Source organism: Solea senegalensis, linkage group LG20 (assembly GCF_019176455.1).
Source record: "Solea senegalensis isolate Sse05_10M linkage group LG20, IFAPA_SoseM_1, whole genome shotgun sequence".
Classification (NCBI taxonomy): domain Eukaryota; kingdom Metazoa; phylum Chordata; class Actinopteri; order Pleuronectiformes; family Soleidae; genus Solea; species Solea senegalensis.
In genome coordinates this window covers 1,833,135-1,855,945 of record NC_058039.1, presented here as the reverse complement: position 1 = coordinate 1,855,945, position 22,811 = coordinate 1,833,135, and the positions used below count along the sequence as shown (strand labels likewise).

Sequence of the window (22,811 nt, the reverse complement as noted above, 5' to 3'; positions counted from 1 at the left end):
CATCACACCAGCACACACACAGAAACATACACACACATACACACGAAACACACACACACAAACATACGCCGCACACACACAGAAACATACACACACGCCATACACACACACAGAAACATACACACACACAGAACACATACAGAACACACAGAAACATACACGCTACACACACACACACAGAAACATACACACACACAGAAACATACACCTTACACACACACACACACAGAAACATACACACAGCATACTACACACACAGCACACACACACACAAAACATACACACGACAGCGCACACACACACACAAACATACACACACACACACACAGAAACATACACACTACACAGAAACATACATGCACACACACACACACAGAAACATACACACTGCATACACACACACAAACACACACACACAGAAACACATACTGAAATATACACAAAACACACACAATACACATGCACACAGAAACATACACACAGCACACACACACAGAAACATACACACACACCACATACACACACAGAAACATACACACACATACACACACACACACAGAAACACACACACACACACAGAAACACACACACTACACACACACACACACACACACACGAAACATACACACCATACACACACAGAAACACACAAACACACACACAAACACACACACACAGAAACATACACACAGCACACACACACAGAAACACACACACACAGAAACATACACACACAGCATACACACACACAGAAACACACACACACACACACGAAACACACACACACGCACACACACACACATACAACCACACACACACACAGAAACACACACACACACACACACATATACGCACACACAGAAACACACGCACACACACACACAGAAACATACACCGCACACAACACACACACACACACACACAGAAACATACCCTGTAGTAAAATGATGTTGATGGGGGGAGGAGGGGGAGGAGGGGGAGGAGGAGTAGACTCCCTGAAGTACTGTGTCGTTATCGCTGGTGCTTCACCAGTGAACCTTTGTAGCGTTGTTAGCAGCTAATGTAGCGTCATTAGCAGCTAAAGCAGCGTCGTCATGGCGATCATGTTGGTGTTTCCTGTATAAACCTGTTACACTCACCGTCTTATCCAGTCAGTCTCCCAGACGCGTCCTCCACCATCGTCCTCTCTCTGTCCAGCAGCAGCTCCGGTCCTGTCCTCGAGCGTCCGTCCTCCAGCCAGCTACCAAACACGTCCCGTGCTGCTCCTCCTCCTCCTCTCCTCCTCCTCCCCTCCTCCCCCGCCGTTCTTCAGCTCCACCACACTCTGCTGCCTCAGCCTGGAGGAAAAATATGTCCGTCAGATTCAGTCTGTGAAATCATGATCGATCACACACACACACACACACACACACACACTGCTGCCTCCATCACTGAGTTCAAATGTCTGATTATTTAAATTCAGTATTAAAAATCATCTGCTCAGATTTACGTCAGTGACACAAAGTGACCACACGAGGCAGCAGAGGAGCAGCAGCTAAAATCACTCATTTTCTCTGTGGGCTTTGGTGTGAGAGAGTGAGTGCTTTACAGACATGTGTCTCACAGTGAGACAAAGACGTGGACACTTTCTTAAAGACATCATAGACTTACACTGAGTGGAGTGTTTTTTCTGGCGACCTCTGAAAAGTCACTTTAAAGTGCTTCAATCTTCTCAGATAAAGAAACGACACTAACCTGCAGCACAAGGACAAATGATTTGAATGTGTGTATTCGTGCAGTGAAGAAGGAGCTGTCAGTCACTGTGATGTTGACGTGAGTGAGACGCGGTGATGGTGATGGTTGGCGTCTGTGAGCTGTTCTATTTGTCGTGTTTACGGCGTTCGCTGCAGCGCGAGCCTGAACCTCTCATCTGACTCGTGGGGAAAATAAAGCTCCGGCCCAAATTATAGCAGAGATATTGGTTTCCGAACTAACGGCTCTGTTATCGGACCAAAGGTGTCCCGAGTGTGGTTCATTTATTTATTTATTTCTTCTGAATCAGGTTAATGTCCTGAAAAAAGAAAGTTAGCGTAGCAACAAGAAAACAACACGGCGATTCCACTGAGACGTCGCAGAAACTGCTTTAGTGAAAGATCCCTGGATTTATCAAACTGACTCCACACCTTCATGTACGACAATAACACAACAGCGATTTGTTGCTTGCCAAATAGTGAGCCCATGTGTGTGTAGGTGTGCTGTAGACCCTCACACCCTAACCCTAACCACACTTTGATCTTGTTTTTTGTCACATGTAAACTGTCCTACCTCCTTAGATTTATGTGTAAACAGAGGATTTTTGGAAATAGTGAGACTGTGTGTATTAATGTGTGAAAACTGTGTTTGATCATTTGTGTTTTAAACTTTATATTCATAATTATTTCATAGTAACTGTGCTACGCAAAACAAATACCGTCAATTTCGGCCTATTGAGCACACCTGACTGCAAGCTGCTCCAGCAAAATTTAAAAAATCACTTAAAGTAAAATAAATGTAAATAGTCAGTAAGATTCGTACCTTCCGACAAAGCGGTCATGGACATCATCGTACGGTTGATTGTTGTTGACGCTCTGCTCCATCAGCCAGCCTGACTCCACCTCCAGCACTTTACTGCTGCTGCTGTTTGTTATGGCTCCTTCCTGACAGCACTGGATGATGCTGGAGGGAGTGTTTTCAGGGGAGCCCACCGGCGCCCCCTGTCCTCCATTTATTCCGTTACTGTTAAATAGTTCTGTCAGCTCCATGCTGTCGCTCTGCAGCCGACTGTCTGTGAACCAGCGGGCGAGGTCGGTGCGGGCCAGTCCGATCCGACCCTCCAGCTGGATGAGCTCCTCAGGGGAAGGCCACCGCGTTTGAGCAAAATCGTCCTTGAAGAGCACCAGCGATCGGGCGTCTGGAGGCACTGAGCAGGAGTTGGGGACGGGGGGTGTGATAGTGGGGCTTTTGAGGTTCCCCACGATGCTTGGTTTGTGTATCCCATTCAGCTTAACAGTCTGGTGCTGTTGTAGTTGTTTCTCGGTGACACCAGTGCGCTTGGTGCCCATGGAGTTGAGGAGTGCTTGTTCCAGGTTGTCTCGTAGAGCTCGGCGCTCCACAAACCAGCTGTTGATTTCCTGGTGAGACAGGCGGGTGATGGCGGAGAGACTGTCCACTTCGCTGTGTGTCGGGAAGCTGTTCCTCAGGAAGTTCTCCTCCAAAACCTTCAGCTGCTCCGCCGTCTTTCCCTTCATCCTCTCCAGAAGGGGGAACTGGGTCAGCACCGAGGACTTCTGCTGGAAATCTGGTTTTAGTCCACCACTGCCATCACTGCCATCCAAATGCAGAACTCTGTTGTTGTGAACAGCGGAGACCTGATTGTGGGACCATTTACCGTTGGCCTCAGCCAGAGGAGTCATGACCTTGTCTCCTCTGGGGTAACAGGCTTTCAGATCCACTCCATGCTGCTCCTTTGCTTTTTTGCAATCCACAGGGAATCCCAGAATCTGGGTTGGGGCTTTAGCTGGAGCGCGGATGGACTGGATGATCGGTGGCCTCCTGATCTGTGGGGTAATGAGCGGAGGGGAATTTGGCAGCTTTGAATCAGATGCTGGCAAATTGAGGGCGTTGGGATGCTTTTCTTTGGGCGAAAGGCGAGGAACAAGTATTGAGTTTTTGAACGGAGGAGCAAAGATGGGTGGTGGAGCGATCATTGGCCTTGTTAGGGATTCTGGAAAGACTATGGAAGGAAGTGACACCACTGGTTTTGTTTTGGGGCTTCCTAATGTCAAAAGAGTCTTTCCTTTGGACAACAAAGATGGAGACGATGATGACGGTGGTGGCAGCATTAAAGGCACAGCCGCAGAAGACCTCCTCATATCTGCAGGGACCAGTGTAACTGCTACAGGTCTCTTCATCTCCATGGGAACAGGAAGTAGGGCCTTTGTGAAGCGGTCTTTCTGAGGTGGAGGTGGTGGGGGAGGAGCCATTAGAATCTTATCTTTAGGCTCGCCAGAATGAGGAGCGACTGCCATGACGGGTCGCTTGGACTCCGGGCAAAATGCTGCCATTATGTGAGCTGGTAATGATCGTTTAAGGTTGTGGGTGGAGCCAACGGCTGCTTCAGCTGGAGAGACTGCGGTGGGCAAGGTCGTCCGGACGTGGCCGGGATGCTCGACTGTGGTGTGAACGACAGGCTGCTGGGAGGCTTTGGCAGACGGCGTGGAGACCAGACTGGTGGGCTGGCTGGTGAACATGTGATGGGTGGGAGGGATGGAACCATTGAACATTTTCTTTCTGGCCTCCTCCACCTCCTCCGGGGACCAGGTGATGCCTTGCTTCAGCCTCTGTGTGGTGAACCAGACTTTGATCTGTTCCTCCGGATGCTTGGAGGCTGCCGTGAGCCACGACAGCTCAGCATGCGTCGGGTAAGGAAACTTGTTAAAGGACGTGATCAATGTCAGGTTGTTGTCCAGCGAAGGGTTGTATTTGGTGGTGTTCAAAGGAACAGCTATTTTTGGTACAGAGTTGAAGTTGGGCGGGAGCTGCAGCACCGGGGTGACATGGGAAAGCCCTTGAAGGATGGCAGGTTCAGGGATGATGACCGTTCCATTGATGTTCAGTGCTGTGATCTGATCCTTCTGGATCAGAGTGTCCAGCTGGCTCTTCAAGTTGCCTCCTTGATGGAGCGGCAGGATTTTGTCCGGGGTTTTCACCGTGGTGGACTCAAACACAGAACTGCTGGTGCTTTCGCCCCGATCACTCTCGGCTGATTTGTCCTTGCCTTCGATTGTCTGCTCTAAGATCGTCTGATTGTTCGTCTTTATCCTCTTGAACTTGAAGTTGGTCTCGCCCGGGTGCTGGCTGTCGTTGTGCTCAGTGAGAGAGTCAAACTTCTTGGTGTTGAAGTTGCAGGCGGCACAGAGGTACAGCGGGTTGAGGATCACGTTCGGGTGGCTTGAGTCCACATGCTCTTTGAAGTCGTTCAGGTTCTGTGTTGAAAACGGACAGTATTTGCACTCGTAACGTCTGGACTGCTTCTTCTGGGACGCGGGTTCAGATTCCCCCTCCTTCTCTTCTGTAGTTTCTATGTCTTCAACAACAGGAGAGTCTTCTTCAGATGAGCTCTCCTCTTTTTCTAATGGCTCAGGATTTTGGTTTTCCTCCGGCGGTTCCAGAACTGACTGCTGGTCGGGACTCTGTAGCGTCTCGTCTTTCTGGACAACTCGACTCTCTTCTGTAGATTCAGAAGATTCTGACTTGTCCATCACCTCCTTGGGTTGCTCTTGTTCCTCAGGCCATTCATTGATGACCTGGACCATGCAGGGGGTGGAGGACTTTCTACGACTGGACATGGCGATGATTGCTGCTGGTGGCGGGAGAGGTGGTGCTGGTGCTGCTGATTGCGCTGAAGATATTGTGGTTTTTGACTGCTGCTGCTGCTGGTGCTTACAAAGGGCGTCAGCGTGTCAGTGAGTGGGGGGGTGGTTGTGGTTGCTGATGGTTGTGGATAGTGGTGGGTGGACGGAGGTGGAGTCTCCAGTGTGAGAACTGGCCGGTGGCGCCGGCCCAGGTCTGGTGGAGCAGTGGCGTCTCCTGCTCACGGGCAGTGTCAGCTGCCGACCTGGGCGTCATGAGAGGACATCACAGACGCTGAGGCTGCGTGGACACAAAACACAAACCCCGCGTTAATAAGATCAGACAAGACAAAGACGATGGAAATGCATGATGGGTACAGCTGTGGAGAAACACGTTATTTATTTAAGAGCAGCAGAAGCAACTGGAAGCTGCGCGAGGTCCTGTTCTTTTTTCAGATCAAAGACGGCGCGTCACAGGTGACACGCAACAAAAACCCCACGACGTCAGAATCATTTTCACAAACACAAATGACTTTGAAAGGCTTTGTTTCCTGAATCTGTTCAAGGCTGAAACATCACTCTCACATTCTCTCCCTCTTCCTTTCAGAGCTGGTAACATTTGATCTAGCTCTTCTCTGTCCATCCTCCTCAGATCCAGGTTTTAGGTTGACCTTTAGGTCTCTTTTAACAGACTCACTGGTGGAAAAACTGCGACAAACGCTGTGGATGTTAAAAGCACGACGAGCTTTACCAGGTCAGTCACATGATGACAATGAGATAATTACTGTGTAATCATGTGATCATGTTCATGTGAGAGAGAGAGAGAGAGAGAGCAGGTGAAAAGAAGAAAGAAAAACATCCACACTGAAGAAAGAGACACAAAGAAGAAGAAAAGGAGGTTTTAACTGGGACACGTCCTGAAAGACAGAGACAAGAGAGAGAGAGAGAGAGAGAGAGAGAGAGATTGGTTTCAATGGTTCACAGAAGAACGACAAAAATAAAGACCTGGAAAAGTGACTGAATAAAAATGTGTGTATGTATTACGCAGTTATCTGTCCCCAGTGTCACTTCCTGTCGGACGTCTCTCGTCTGAACCGTCGCTCTGTGCAAAATCGTCCACTTTTATTTTACGCGTCTGTTAATGAGATTCTATCATTAACCATGTTAACGATTCTCCAGCCGAGAGGAAACTCATCAACACACACACACACACACGCACACACACACACACACAGATGTTAGCTGCTGGTCCTCTGCTGCCTCGTGTGGTCACTCTGTGTCACTGAGGTAAATCTGAACAAAAGATTTCAAACACTGAAGTGACAAAATAAGACATTTGAACTTAGTGATGGAGGCAGCAGTGTGTGTGTGTGTGTGTGTGTGTGTGTGAAAGAGACAAACATATTTTTATCCACTTAAACAAAAGTAAAAATAAAAGTCTACGATGTTATTATGAGTCTTTATCTCACTGTGAGACAAACTTTTCCAACAGGAAACTTAAGTCTCTAAACCACTCACTCTCCTACACCTAAGTCCAGAGAGTAAAAAACAAGAACATTTTTCTTGTTTTTCATCTTAGTTTTAAATACAATAAATAAAATTCACTCTCACAGTTTGGTGTGTGTGTGTGTAAATGTAAGAAATTCTAAAGATATTAATTCTTAAATTCAGCTGAGAGAGAGAGAGAGAGAGATGATGCTCATGTGTTCATATTATTATTATTATTGTTATTTAATTTTAATCTTAATTAAATCTTAATTTCTTTTTTAATTTTGAATTTTTAACTTGTGTGCTCTTTCTGGTACTTACTGAGTCTGATATGGAGCAACTGTAACAAAACAATTTCCTTCGGGATAATAAAAGTATTCTGATTCTGATAAATCATCCAGTCACTGCACCAATCCAGCAGTTTGGTGCAGTGGCTTTAAAGATGCGGCCCGCGGGCCACATGTGGCTCAACTCTGAAAATCAGATTATTGGATTTCAGACTTTTACTTTGAAAAAACAAACAAACAACTTATTATTTCACCTAAATCTTACAGACTGGACCTTTAAAGTCTGTAGAGCGTTCACACAGAGACAAATGTCCACACAGGAAGTGAGACACATGGCCGTGGGCTCACTTCACAAAAGATCGCACGATTTCAACGAGGGAAGAAGAAGAAAAAGACAGTGAAGGAACCAGCCACGTTTATTTAAGGACAAAGTTGTTTAGGAAGTGTCCTGGATTCAGAGTCTGTGTGTGTGTGTGTGTGTGTGTGTGTGTGTGTGTGAAATGATTGATCAAAGCACGTCTTTGTGTGTGAGCACCTCGTGGTGCTAATGCATCATTAACACAGCTGGCAGTTTGACCCAGCTCCTCTGAGTGCTGCTCTATTTGCAGCACTTTTCTCTGCTTTGTGTTACATAATCTCATCATGAGTCTTTCACCTCAGGACGTTTGAGCTGTGAAACGAGGACGAAGTCTGCAGGAATTACTGACGTGACGCTGGAATATAATCTGTCCTCTCAAACTCAATCTGACCATTTAAGTCTTGTTAATGTAACAAAAACATCAGCTGATTTTACATTCTTTGCATCTTTGTGTTCCAGTTCACACCCTCATTATGACACGATGAGCACATGATGCCGACTGGATTCACTGAGTCATTTGCAGCAGCTAAAGTGTTTCATTATCCACGCTGCCAAAAAATGTTCTTACAAAACATGACAAACTTAAAAGGTTAAACACAGAAGATCTCAGAAACTTCTTAAAACATCATATATGTAAAAGAGGTTCTAAAAACACGTACGGAACAACAAAGTTCTAAAAACACATACCTAACAACAACGTTCTAAAAAAACACGTACGAAACAACAAAGTTCTAAAAACATGTACGAAACAACAAAGTAAAAACAAGGAAACAACAAATAAAACAACAAAGTTCTAAAAACACGTACAAAACAACAAAGTTCTAAAAACACAAACCTAACAACAAAGTTCTAAAAACACATACCTAACAACAACGTTCTAAAAAAACAAACAACAAGTTCTAAAAAAAACAACAAAGTTCTAAAGTAGAAACAACAAAGTTCTAAAAAACAAAGTTTCTAAAAACAAAAAAAACAAACAAAAAAAAAAAAAACAACAACAAAGTTCTAAAAACAAGTTCTAAACAAACAACAAAGTTCTAAAAACAAACAACAAAGTTCTAACACATACCTAACAACAAAGTTCTAAAACAAAAACAACAAAGTTCTAAAAACGCTTCTAAAAAACAAACAACAAGTTCTAGTTCTAAAAACACGTCGAAACAACAAAGTTCTAAAAAAAACAACAAAGTTCTAAAACACGCAAAAAACAACAAAGTTCTAAAAACACATACCTAACAACAAAGTTCTAAAAACACGTACAAAACAACAAAGTTCTAAAAACTCATACCTAACAACAAAGTTCTAAAAACACATCCTAAACAACAAAGTTCTACAAAAACACGTTCTATGAAACAACAAAGTTCTAAAAACACATACCTAAACAACAAAAGTTCTAAAACAAAACAAAAAAACAACAAAAGTTCTAAAACACAAGCAACAAAGTTCTAAAAACACATAAACAACAAAGTTCTAAAACACGCAACAACAAAGTTCTAAAAACAGCAAAACAACAAGTTCTAAAAACTCATACCTAACAACAAAGTTCTAAAAACACGTAAAACAACAAAGTTCTAAAAACTCATACCTAACAACAAAGTTCTAAAAAAACAACAAAGTTCTAAAAACACGTACGAAACAACAAAGTTCTAAAAACAAAACAAAAGTTCAAAAAAAAACAAAGTTCTAAAACACGTACGAAACAACAAAGTTCTAAAAACTCATACCTAACAACAAAGTTCTAAAAAACACGTACGAAACAACAAAGTTCTAAAAACTCATACCTAACAACAAGTTCTAAAAACAGAAACAACAAAGTTCTAAAAACACGTACGAAACAACAAAGTTCTAAAACACGTAAACAACAAAGTTCTAAAACATACCTAACAACAAAGTTCTAAAAACACAAAACAACAAAGTTCTAAAAACTCATAACAACAAAGTTCTAAAAAACAAACAACAAAGTTCTAAAAACACGTATGAAACAACAAAGTTCTAAAAACACATACCTAACAACAAAGTTCTAAAAAACTGCTGAAACAACAAAGTTCTAAAAAACGTGCGAAACAACAAAGTTCTAAAACCAAAGCAAAGTTCTAAAAAACGCAAACAACAAAAGTTCTAAAACGCTAAAAACGCAAAACAACAAAGTTCTAAAAATACCTAACAACAAAGTTCTAAAAACGCTGAAACAACAAAGTTCTTTTCTAAAAACGTCAAAACAAATTTCTAAAAAGCGAAACAACAAAGTTCTAAAAACACGTACGAAACAACAAAGTTCTAAATTTAGATTCTTCACCTCAGACAGAACTTCCTCATTTTTTCTTTTTCTGTTTAAACTTTATAAACTCAAGCACCTCGTAAATGTCACAACGTCCACAGAAACGCACGTCATTTTAACACAAATGCTTGAAGCTGCTGCTGCCCCCTTGTGGAAATGGATCCACGTTCACTTACAAAGTTATTTAAAAATTGTTTTTCAAAAACTGTTTTAAAATCAATAAAAATATGGATCACGTGTGTACACACACACACACACACCAGTATCAGTGACAGTGTCCTCTGATTTCACTCCTCCCCCTCATTCCCTCCTTCTTTTATTTCCCCCTCAGTCTTCGTCCCTGGCTCCTCCTCTTTTCAGTTTAACCTCTGACCTCCTGCTGCTCCTGCTCTCCCCACCTCTTCCCAACCTTCTTCTTCTTCACTTCTCCTCTCTCCCTCGTATTCCCTCCTTCCTATTTTACCTCTGACCTCCTAACCTCGTACCCTCTCCTGCCCTCATCTTACTCCTTGTGCCACTTGTTCCTCTTTCCTTTGCTCCATTTGCTCCTCCCTCTCTCCCTCTCTTCTTCTCATTAGCACCTGAGCGTGGAACTTCCTGGTTAATATTCGGCAGTGAGACACTGCGACGGCAGAAGGGCACCTCAGTGTGTCTCTCGCTGCTGTTGCCATGGTAACGCCTTGGAAGTGAAGCAACGCCGTTCCCTCTCTCTATTGCTTTCCTCATTTTTGGGGAACGCCTCCTCCTCCACCCTTCACTTTTTAAAGAGTCACTGCATCCATTAAATGTGTGGATGAAAGGATGGAGGAGGAAGTGTTACTGGTGTAGTTACACTTCCACCTTAAATATTCTGGATGATTTCTCAGAATCAGAATACTTTTAGAATCATGAAGGAAATAGTTTTGTTACAGTTGCTCCATATCAGACTCAGTAAGCACCAGAAAGAGCACACAAGTTAAACATTTAAAATTAAAAAAGAAATTAAGATTAAAATTAAATAATAATAATATGAACACATGAACAGCATCATGTCTCTCTCTCAGCTGAATTTAAGAATTAAGGAGGAATTCTTTAAAGTGTCATGCCACGCGCACACGCTCGTCTCAATGTACAAAGAATTATTTATTTTATGACGATGAATTTTGAGTTTAACAGCTGCTTGTCTCCATTCAGAGTGCACCTCAGTGCTGTATCTGCTCAACTTAATAATAATAATGATAACAATAATGATGATAATGATAATAATAATAATGCTGATAATAATAATACGAATAATAATAATACTACTAATAATGATGATAAAATAATACTAATAATAATGATGATACTAACAACACTAATAATAATGTTAATAATAATGATAATGATAACAATAATAATGATAATAATAATCATGATAATAATAATAATGATGATAAAAATAATTTTAAGAAAAACATCTTTTAAAAAAACACTACGTTTAATAAACATATTGCTCTGTGGCCAAACCAAAACTGAGACTACAGTACCTTGTTTTAAAGCCTGTATCTGCTCAAGCTTATTATAATATAATATGTGACGACTGCCCATTGAAAGTTCATTAATTAATTTACACGTTAGAGGTTTGATGTCATCGCAGAGACGCTGTACACATGTTTTTACTATAGTGTGCTGTAAATGCCCCTGATAGTGTATCTGTATGTTTGTCTGTGTGTGTGTCTGTATGTGTCTATGTATGTGTATTGAAGACATAGAAGATGCTGAAAATGTTGAAGATGTAGAAGATGCAGAAGGTGTAGAAGATGTTGAAGATGTAGAAGATGCTGAAGATGTAGAAGATGTTGAAGACGTTGAAGATGTAGGAGATGTAGAAGATGTAGAAGATGTGAAGATGTGAAGATGCTGAAGATGTGAAGATGCTGAAGATGCAGAAGATGTTGAAGATGTAGAAGATGTTGAAGATGAAGATGTTGATGAAGATGCAGAAGATGTTGAAGATGCTGAAGATGTTGAAGATGTTGAAGATGTAGAAGATGCTGAAGATGTAGAAGATGCTGAAGATGTTGAAGATGTAGAAGATGCTGAAGATGTGAAGATGATGAAGATGCTGATGCTGAAGATGAGAGATGAAGATGTGAAGAGATGAAGATGATGAAGATGCTGAAGAAGATGTGAAGATGCTGAAGATGTAGAAGATGTGAAGATGAGCTGAAGATGATAGAAGATGTTGAAGATGCTGAAGATGTAGATGTGAAGATGTTGAAGATGTAGAAGATGTAGAAGATGCTGAAGATGTTGAAGATGTTGAAGATGTAGAAGATGTTGAAGATGGAAGATGTAGAGATGAAGATGCAGAAGATGTAGAAGATGCTGAAGATGTTGAAGATGTGAAGATGAAGATGAGAAGATTGAAGATGTTGAAGATGTTGAAGATGCTGAAGATGTTGAAGATGTAGATGCTGAAGATGTTGAAGATGCTGAAGAAGATGATGAAGAGGCTGAAGATGTTGAAGATGATGAAGATGCTGAGGGTGTTGAAGATGTTGAAGATGTAGAATATGTTGAAGATGCAGAAGATGTTGAAGATGCTGAAGATGTTGAAGATGTAGAAGATGTTGAAGATGCAGAAGATGTTGAAGATGCAGAAGATGTTGAAGATGTAGAAGATGTAGAAGATGTTGAAGATGTTGAAGATGCAGAAGATGCTGAAGATGTAGAAGATGCTGAAGATGTTGAAGATGCAGAAGATGTAGAAGATGTTGAAGATGTTGAAGATGTGAAGATGCTGAAGATGTTGAAGAGAAGATGTAGACGATGCTGAAGATGCAGAAGATGTAGAAGATGTTGAAGATGTTGAAGATGTAGAAGATGCTGAAGATGCAGAAGATGTAGAAGATGCTGAAGATGTAGAAGATGTTAAAGATGTAGAAGATGTAGAAGATGCAGAAGATGTTGAAGATGTAGAAGATGTAGAAGATGTAGAAGGTGGAGGAACTCCTCCTTCTTCTGCCTAATAATGAAGACCACTGTTCCTCTGTTTGATTCCAGGTGTTTTTTTCTGATGAGCTCCTTCACGTCTGTGTGTGTGTGTGTGTGTGTGTGTGTGTGCGCGCTACATGTCTGTCAATCAAAATAAAGTGATTATGAAAATGCAAATTGAGTCATTTACTAATTGTCGCAGCCAATCCCTCCTAATGTGTGTGTGTGTGTGTATTAAGCTGAATAGTTTTTTGGGTGAAAATTAATTTCAGGAACAGAATGACAGCAGTCTTTTCACACTGATGGGCGGGGTCAAAGGGCACAAGACACATTTGAAATGTTTTCATTTAAAAACTGAACTTTCAAACAAAAACAGTCTTATTTTATGCTAAAATATCTTCCTGTTATGACTCAGTCTTAGACTCCTCCCACTTTGTATTTGTATATATTTATGTATAAAAACTACAAAAAGTAAATATATATACCTATATAGATATATATACTATATACATAAGAAAAAAGAGGGAGAAAATAAAGAAGTGTATTTCAAGGGTTAGGGAAGGAAGGAAGGAAGGAGATGACGAAATGAAATCATTTAGGAATAATTATAGAAAAGAAGGGAGAGAAGAGGAAGGTAGGAAAGGAGAAAAAGAAGACAGGAAAACATGAGAAAGGAGGGATGAAAAGTTGATAGTGGAGGAGGAGTGAGAGGAGGAAATAAGGAAGGAAGCAGAAAAGTGCTGAAAGAGGGGAGGAAAGGAAGGGATTAATGGAATGGAGGAGGGAGAAAAAAGACGAGTGAGAGAAAAACAAAACGGGAGGAAGGAGACGAGGATGGAGGGAGGGAGGGAGGGGAGAAGACGGCTCAGAAGGAGACGAGTAAGGAGGGGTTTAATGAGACGAGAGTAAACGGGGTGAGGAAGGGAGGGAGGAGGAGAGATAACAGAGCAGCTCATGAGCTGCTGAATTAATTTAAATCTCATCAAGGCTCCGCCCACTAATATCTTATCAGTTCTGCACGGAGACAAGGGACGTAATCACATTAGACACACACACACACACACACACGACTGTACCTGTGCTGCCTTTTCTAACACACACACTGTGTTCATACGTGTGTGTGTGTGACTTTGTGCTGTGTGTGTGTGTGTGACTTTGTGCTGTGTGTGTGTGTGACTTTGTGCTGTGTGTGTGTGTGTGTGTGACTTTGTGCTGTGTGTGCACATTCATTCAGATGAAAACATACACACACACACACACACACAGTGTGATGAAATTCTCCCATGAGTACAAAGCAGCGAGAAAACAGCGTGTAAAGACACACACACACTCACACACACACACACACAGGGAGTCTTCCCTTCTAGGGGAAAAGGCTCATGGGAAGTTATGCGCTCGACTGTTGACATTGGCTGCGGCGAAACAAGCAGCTCCGCACACGCACACGCACACACACACACACACACACACACACGTATTGTTTTCACTGACAGTGAATGTGACAAAATAAAGTGAGGATATTTTTGAAGAGGCGCGCGGCGTGTCACAACCAGGTTAGTTTGGTTTGTCGTCATGACTCAGCGATTCACCTCGAGGTCACTCGTCACAAACTTATCAGACACCAGACTTTATTTGACTTTAGAAATGTGATGTCATGTGAAGAAATGAAAAGTCGACCCTGAAACAAATTCATTTAAAAGTTATTTCATTAATGATCATAAAAAACACGGTTTGATGGTTTTTGTTTGCTCGAGGTCGAGTTTTTAAAAAACAACAAAAAAACTTTCATTTCTTTCTTCTGCAGAGGAGACGGAAGATTCTGGAACGCCGGCCAGATTCCTCGAAGGAGCAACGGTGAAGGGGCGGAGTCACAGAAGGTTTACATTTTCACAAGGTCCACAAAAAAATTTACACACACACAGTGCAGTTTGGGCTGTTTCCACGGCAACGCACCAAGTCCCATGGTCACAGTGTTACTCTGCTCGTCCTGTGAGTGTGTGTGTGTGTGTGTGTGTGTGTGTGTGTGTGTGTGTGTTAAATGTGTATGTGCAGAGGCTGATCCACACGTGTCTGGATTTGAATGCGTGTTCCACAAATAAAAAAATCCCATTTGTAACTTACATCACATCACATGTCATGTCATTTAGCAGACGCTTTTATCCAAAGCGACTTACAATGGAATTGAGTACAATCCGCCAGGGCTGGAGTTGAACTTGCAACCATTGCGACCATGATGTCTTTCACACACAGGGTACCGGTTTTAACCACTGAGCCACTCCACCCCTTGTTTAACTTGTTTACTTTACAAATATAGATGTGTATTTGTAAATAATATGACATTTGTAAAACTGAAAATTCAGTGGATCGCCAGCACACGCATTCCTCTCTGTCCACAGTGAGGGATTTTTGAGACGTTATATTTGTCTCAGTAATGCCTCCATTCATCAGCAGGTGGCACTGTTTTACAAGTACAATCTAGCTAAAGTGACAACGCACTCCATGGCATGGACGTATTATGAGAACGGGATAGAGCTCCGCCCCTTTCTTTTTTCTTATGACATTTTGACAAAAACATGTTTCAGCGTCAGGTAGCACTCAGAGACGCAGTCTAGCTCGAGACAGTCAATCAGACGCCATGTGTGTCAGCTGTTGTTTGGTTACATTTGCTTCCACTGCCGTCTCCACACGGTGTCTACAGATTTCTGTCTCTGACCTTTGTCTTACTTTCCTCCTGGGTCATTCTGTATCGATTAATGGTCGTCTCTACATACTTAAAAGGATAAGTATGTAGAGATTTGTAAAGCATTTGATGATGATAATCATATCACAGTCATGCAGGCGTAGTATGATACACACTGGTATCGGTATTGGTACTCTGTATCGGCCGACACCCACAGCACAAGTATCGGAATCGGTATCGGGAGGGAAAAAATGGAACATCTCTAATTATTAGGAACAATAACGTGTTAAACGTAGTTTTAAAACTCCAGATTATTTCACTCTAATACATGTGTTCATCACATTTATTAGTAACTTATATAGCACATATAGATAAAAACATCTATACGTGCCTGTGTCCATGTCTCCAGGTGTCCTGTGGACACTTTTACACTCGTCTCTTTTGCTATTGTGGTCAACGGGAAAATTGCTTTTACTATTTTTTGTTGCAGTACCACAAGTGGCCAACATGACAAAATTGCCGTTTCTCAATATCCATACTTGTGCGTACTTGTGCGTACTTGTGCGTACTTGCGTACTGCCGTACTTGTGAAAACGTCATCAGCCTCAGTCCAAGTGCTGTTCCAATTCTCAAGTAAGCGAACAGCGAGGACGGTTCTCAAACCCGGAAGTGTTCTCGCTCCGCCCATGTTTACCAAGTATGCATCGGAGGTGACTTAAGCGTACTTGGGATGGCCATGTATCCCAGAATACATTTCGGCGGAGCATAGCAGCAGATAATAGAAATATAAATTTGAAATAAATATTTTTCTGTGTCCCTGAACAAAGTTTTAAGATCATTTGAGGCGAGAAATGAGTCTTTTAGAATTCAAATATGTGGTTTGTGTATGAAGATATGAAGATATGACGTATTTATAGTTTGGCAGCGACGTTTGTCGGAGGTGATCAGCTCCGCCTCTGTGGGCGCTCGGCGCTCACTGTGCCCGGCACAGAGCAGCGTTACCTCGGGCTGTCCTGATGAAATGATCCGCTGTCTCAGACGTCGCTGTCTTACATGCTCGGTGTGATCCATAGATTTGTTGTTTTTGTTATTGACGTGTTATTTTGATTTTAATGGAACGTTTTGACCTGAAGTTTGAAAATTTGTATATCATTAATTTTTTTTAAATTTCAACTTTCAAAGTTAGATTTATATTAAAGTCGCACGGTCATTGTATCTGTACTTAAATATAATATGTAAATATTAGCTATGTAGAGTAGTATATATTTGTACACGTCATATATATATGTATATATATATATATATGTATATAAATACTACTCTACAATGCTGTAATATATCTATTTTCCACATTGTATTATTTGTATTGTATATTTTAATAGAAATAAATTAATAAATGAAGTTAAATATTTAAAATGTAAAAATAATAACAACATATATATGCATTTATTAAAAGTATTTCATATGTTCATTGATCAACACCGTAGGTGGCGGTAATGAGGCTGCAGCACTTGGCGCCAGCCACCATTCAAACAGCAGAACAATACATACATACTTGCATACTTGAGTATTGAGAAACAACCACATACTTGTGTACTCCCGTACTTGGCAAGTATATACTCCCAGCTTACTTCTCAAGTATATACTTCCCAAGTAAGCAAGTACATACTTGCTAACTTGAGTATTGAGAAACGGCCAATGTCTTCTAGGCAGAGGGGGCGGAGCTCTATCCAGTTCTCATAACATGCCATGGAGTGCGTTGTCACTTTAGCTAGATTGTACTTGTAAAACAGTGCCACCTGCTGATGAAGGGAGGCATTACTGAGACAAATATAACGTCTCAAAAATCCCTCACTGGACAGAGAGGAATGCGTGTGCTGGCGATCCACTGAATTTTCAGTTTTACAAATGTCATATTATTTACAAATACACATCTATATTTGTAAAGTAAACAAGTTACAAATGGGATTTTTTTATATGTGGAACACGCACATTTAACACTATGCATCTTAATATGATGTAATTATGAATCAATGGATCATGTGAGCAAGTCCATAGATTGTGTGTGTGTATAAATATATACAGACAGTATGATGCAAAGCAGCTGCTACACACACACACACACACACACAAAACTAAAAACCACTCACTCTCCCGCACCAAAGTCCACAGAGACCTAGATCTGGACCTGAACCTTTAACCATGATCTTTCTGCTCAAACCTCTTTCTGTTCAGAACAATGGATCATGTCGTCGTTTGTGAACGCCCCTCCATGACTCCTCCCACCTGACTCCCCCAGGGAAGAATTAGTTAAAGGAATCAAGATGTCAGAGAGCGAATGCTGCGGCGTGTAATCCTGCACAGATGTCGGACTCACTCTGTGCTCACTGATCAACCGCGGTGAACAAGAAGATCATGTGACTCTGGGTTTGACTCTTCGTCACACGTAAATGTGTCGCCCTTAGCTGCTCACACTTCTCCACATTTCCCAGAATCCTCTGCGATCAAACGCAGTGCGTGAACAAAGTGACCTTTTCTGTAACAACTACATTACCCATGGTGCTCGGCGGCTGCTGACATGGAGACAATACTGCATTACACTTAAATCAGAAGTGGGCCCAGTGGTGGATTCTGAAGTGCCACAAGGGGGAGCTGTGTTTTTCAGGACCTCATGATTTATAACCATATTTTATAATAATAGTTATCTTAAAGGTGACATAGAATGCTTGTATCACACATATATGTTAGTTATGGAGGTCTACTTACATATATTAACTTGTTTTCACGGTCACATATATATGTTAGTTATGGAGGTCTACTTACATATATTAACTTGTTTTCATGGTCACATATATGTTAGTTATGGAGGTCTACTTACATATATTAACTTGTTTTCACGGTCACATATATATGTTAGTTATAGGTCTACTTACATATTACTTGGTAAGTCTACTTACATATATTAACTTGTTTTCATGGTCACATATATATGTTAGTTATGGAGGTCTACTTACATATATTAACTTGTTTTCACGGTCACATATATGTTAGTTATGGAGGTCTACTTACATATATTAACTTGTTTTCATGGTCACATATATATGTTAGTTATGGAGGTCTACTTACATATATAACTTGTTTTCTATGTTAGTTATGGAGGTCTACTTACATATATTGACTTGTTTTCATGGTCACATACATATGTTAGTTACGGTCTACTTACATATATTGACTTGTTTTCATGGTCACATATATGTTAGTTATGAGGTCTACTTACATATATTAACTTGTTTTCATGGTCACATATATGTTAGTTATGGAGGTCTACTTACATATATTAACTTGTTTTCATGGTCACATATATGTTAGTTATGGAGGTCTACTTACATATATTAACTTGTTTTCACGGTCACATATATATGTTAGTTATGGAGGTCTACTTACATATATTAACTTGTTTTCATGGTCACATATATGTTAGTTATGGAGGTCTACTTACATATATTAACTTGTTTTCATGGTTAAAAACCTCCTAATCGCTGCAAACGAGCCGATCAAAATATCTCCTCACTGACGCTCTCGTCAGCCGCGCTGTTTCAGACCAAAACCACACCCCCAGAACGTGGACTGTGTTGTGATTGGCCAGCCAACGAGAGCTTTCCCACTGTCCTGTGATTGGCCAGGTACCTGGAAGTGACGTAATAGATAGGCCAGCTCTCAGATACACAGCTCCCCCTCTGGCACGGTGGATGCTCTGCATCTCAGCAGCTACAACAAGAGTAGTTCTTCTTCTTCTGTGGTTGAATGTACGCAACCGGATGTGCCCGGACTAGTGCCCGCACCAGGAGGCGCTACGGTGGTGAGAGGAGTGGTGAGGATTTTTGATGACGACATCAAATTAAGGAAGTGCCGATCCGCTTCGCAGAGCCCAGGAAAACAATACAACACTATTTTCTCAGCAGTGGCTGAAATGTTTGTTCTGAAACTTAAGGGTTTCATAAACGAGGTAATGACGCAGATACACACACAAACGCAGCGTTAATTGGAGCTTCCGGTCTATGTGGGCTTTAATATTTCACATTAAACTTCATATTTAACAAAGTGATTTGTAATAATGGTTTGCACTTCCAGGCCACCGTACACCTGCATCCCACTTCATAGCGAAAGAAAACACAGGCCCTTTCGCAATACTCAAGTATGCAAGGATGTACTTGAGAAGTACGCCTGGAGTACAGAGTACACAAGTCTGATTCTTCAGTTAGAACAGCAGCTACTTCCTTGTTCTACTGTTTGAATGGCGGGTGGCTTAAGCCTCATTAGCACCACCTACTGTGTGGATAAATGAACATATGAAATACATTAATAAATGCAGATATATAGTTATTATTTTCACATTTTAAAGGGGTCATATTATGCAAAATCCACTTTTTAACCATTTCAATACTTTTGGGACTCTGGAGGCCCTACCAGTCGCCAAAGTGTGGAAAACGAATACTCAGTCATGTTTTCGTGGTCCCCCTTAGTGTAAGTATAGGCCATAAAACACTCCATGTTGAATTCCCTGCGCTTATGACGGCAGCATGCACATTTCACCGCGAATATTACCGCCCACCAGTAAGTTTACTTGGAGAGCTCCACCTTAGCTCCACCTTAGCTTTGACCAAAGCATGTCACTGACATGTTCATTAGGACACCAGGGAACTATTTTAATGGGGGAAATAGGGTATAATATGTCTCCTTTAAATATTTAACCTCATTTATTAATTTATTTTTATTAAAATATACAGAACCATGTGGAAAAGAGATATATTACAGCATTGTAGAGTAGTTTGTGTGTGTCTGTGTATATTTATGTAAATATTATATTTAAATATAGATACAATGACCGTGCGACTTTAATATACATCTAAAATTCAAAGTTCAAATAAATAAAACATTAATAACATACAAACTTCCAAACTGTCAGGTCAAAACGTTTACGTTAAAAACAAAATACCACGTCCATGGATCACACCAAGCATGTAATGACAGAGACGTCATGATGTCATCAGGACAGGCCGAGGTAACGCTGCTCTGTGTCGGGAGTCTGCAGACGGCCAAGTACAGGCAAGTACTAACAAGTACAGGCAAGTACGAACAAGTACGAGCAAGTACGAACAAGTACGAACAAGTACGGACAAGTACGGACAAGTACAAGTACTAATAAGTACGTAATAAGTATGGATAAATACAGGTAAGTACAAACAAGTACAGGAACAAGTAATGGATAAGTACAGAACAAGTACGATAAGTACAGGTAAAAGAACAAGTACTAATGATGGACAAATATGGTACAAACAAGTACAGGCAAGTACGTAAGACAAGTACAGTAAACAAGTAATGACAAGTACAGGAGTACCGAATAAGTACTTACAAGTACAGACAAGTACGGACAAGTACGGACAAGTACAGGCAAGTACGGACAAGTACGGTCAAGTACAGGCAAGTACGAACAAGTACGGGCAAGTACGGTCAAGTACAGACAAGTACGGTCAAGTACGGACAAGTACAGGCAAGTACGAATAAGTACAGGCAAGTACGAATAAGTACAGGCAAGTACGGTCAAGTACAGACAAGTACGGTCATGATCAGTGTTTGTCAAACCTGGAAATGATGAGGTTTCTCAAAAGACTCAGACTGAAGAGCTCGACACGTAACATGAACATGGAGAAACAACGAGGAGCAGGAAGAGGAGGAGGAGGAGGAGGCGAAGAAGAAGAGATTCATTGTTTTTTTTCCTCCTGATAGTCGACACTGACGTCAGAGTCAGAACAGTTACTGTATCAGAGCTCCATCAAACATCTGTGCAGCGTTAGCTCGTCTCTGTCCCTCTGTGTGTGTGTGTGTGTGTGTGTGTGTGTGTTTGATAATGACCTGTGACTGTCAGTTCTCACACACACACACATTTATTCCTGGTCTGTGTAAAGTTAAAGTCTGATATCGACCAGATTAAGACGATAATCTGAATAAGAGAATCATTCAGGATTATCTGGACTAACATCTTCAGATTAATAATAATATGAAGCTCAGTTTGTTCTGTGTTGTATAATCATGGTGAGGTTGACAGCAGTGGGACATGATTCCATCTGTACAATATTACACAAAAATCCTCCCGAAGGCTTCAAACAGCACAAACAGTCGCACACGTGGACAAAGACTTTGTGTTTTTACCTGAAGGACAAACGTGTTACACAACAGTTGGCGCATGTTTGAGTTCCTCTTCGACGCACTTTTATTCTCAGCGTGACGAATCAACGATCGACCGAGAGAATCAAGCGCTCCTTCTCTGCTCTCACCAGTGTTTATATGTTTATGTGTAACTACACCGAACACATGTTTCAAGATATAGACCACTCACTCTCTCACTCACACACACACACACACACACACACACACACACACACACACACACCAGCCCACTGCCGAGAAAATCAGTGATTTCAACATCACACACACACGAGTTGTTGATCCACTGCTGCCTCCATCACTGAGTTCAAATGTCTTCGTTCAGATTAACGTCAGTGACACAAAGTGTCCACATGAGGCAGCAGAGGATCAGCAGCTCCTGTGTGTGTGATGTTAAGATCACTGATTTTCTCTGTTACAGACCTGGCAGATCACACACACACACACACACACACACACACACACACACACACACACACACACACACAATCTCTCTCTCTCTCTCTCTCTGTATATACATGTGTGAGGTCAGGTTGAGTCACTCTCTCTCTTTTTCTCCCACACACAGTTGATTCCTCTGCCAGAGGCTGTGGATTTCCCATCATCCCTCACTCCTGATTCTCCTCAACAAGCAACTACAACAGTATACAACAGACTACAACAATGACAATAGCGACTACAACAGACTACAGCAATGACAATACTACAACGCGACTACAACAACTACAACAGACAACAACTACAACAATGACAACAATGACTACAACAGACTACAGCAGACTACAACAATGACAACAAGACAACAGACTACAACAATGACAACAACTACAACAATGACAACAAGCGACTACAACTGATGACAATAGCGACTACAACAGACTACAACAATGACAACAGACTACAACAATGACAAACTACAACAGACTACAACAATGACAATAGACTACAACAATGAATACGACTACAACAATGACAACTACAACAACACAACAATGACAACAAGCTACAACAACTACAACAATGACAATAGCGACTACAACAATGACAACAATTACAACAGACTATAACAATGACAATAAGCGACTACAGACTACAACAATGACAACAAACACTACAACAACTATAACGACTACAACAGCTACAACAATGACAACAACCGACTACAACG

The 22,811-nt window shown here is 41.4% G+C and overlaps 1 protein-coding gene across 1 annotated transcript in view; it reads right to left on the bottom strand.

Annotated features, from left to right (window-relative positions):
• The window catches only part of LOC122786160 (zinc fingers and homeoboxes protein 2-like), a 40,292-nt gene that overhangs the window by 3,092 nt on the left and 14,389 nt on the right, over positions 1–22,811 (bottom strand). Inside the window, 3 exon segments of the mRNA XM_044052222.1 lie at positions 1,140–1,287; positions 1,289–1,337; positions 2,554–5,670. Coding sequence (XP_043908157.1) covers positions 1,144–1,287; positions 1,289–1,337; positions 2,554–5,366 — 3,006 coding nt within the window. The 5' untranslated portion in view covers positions 5,367–5,670 and the 3' untranslated portion in view covers positions 1,140–1,143.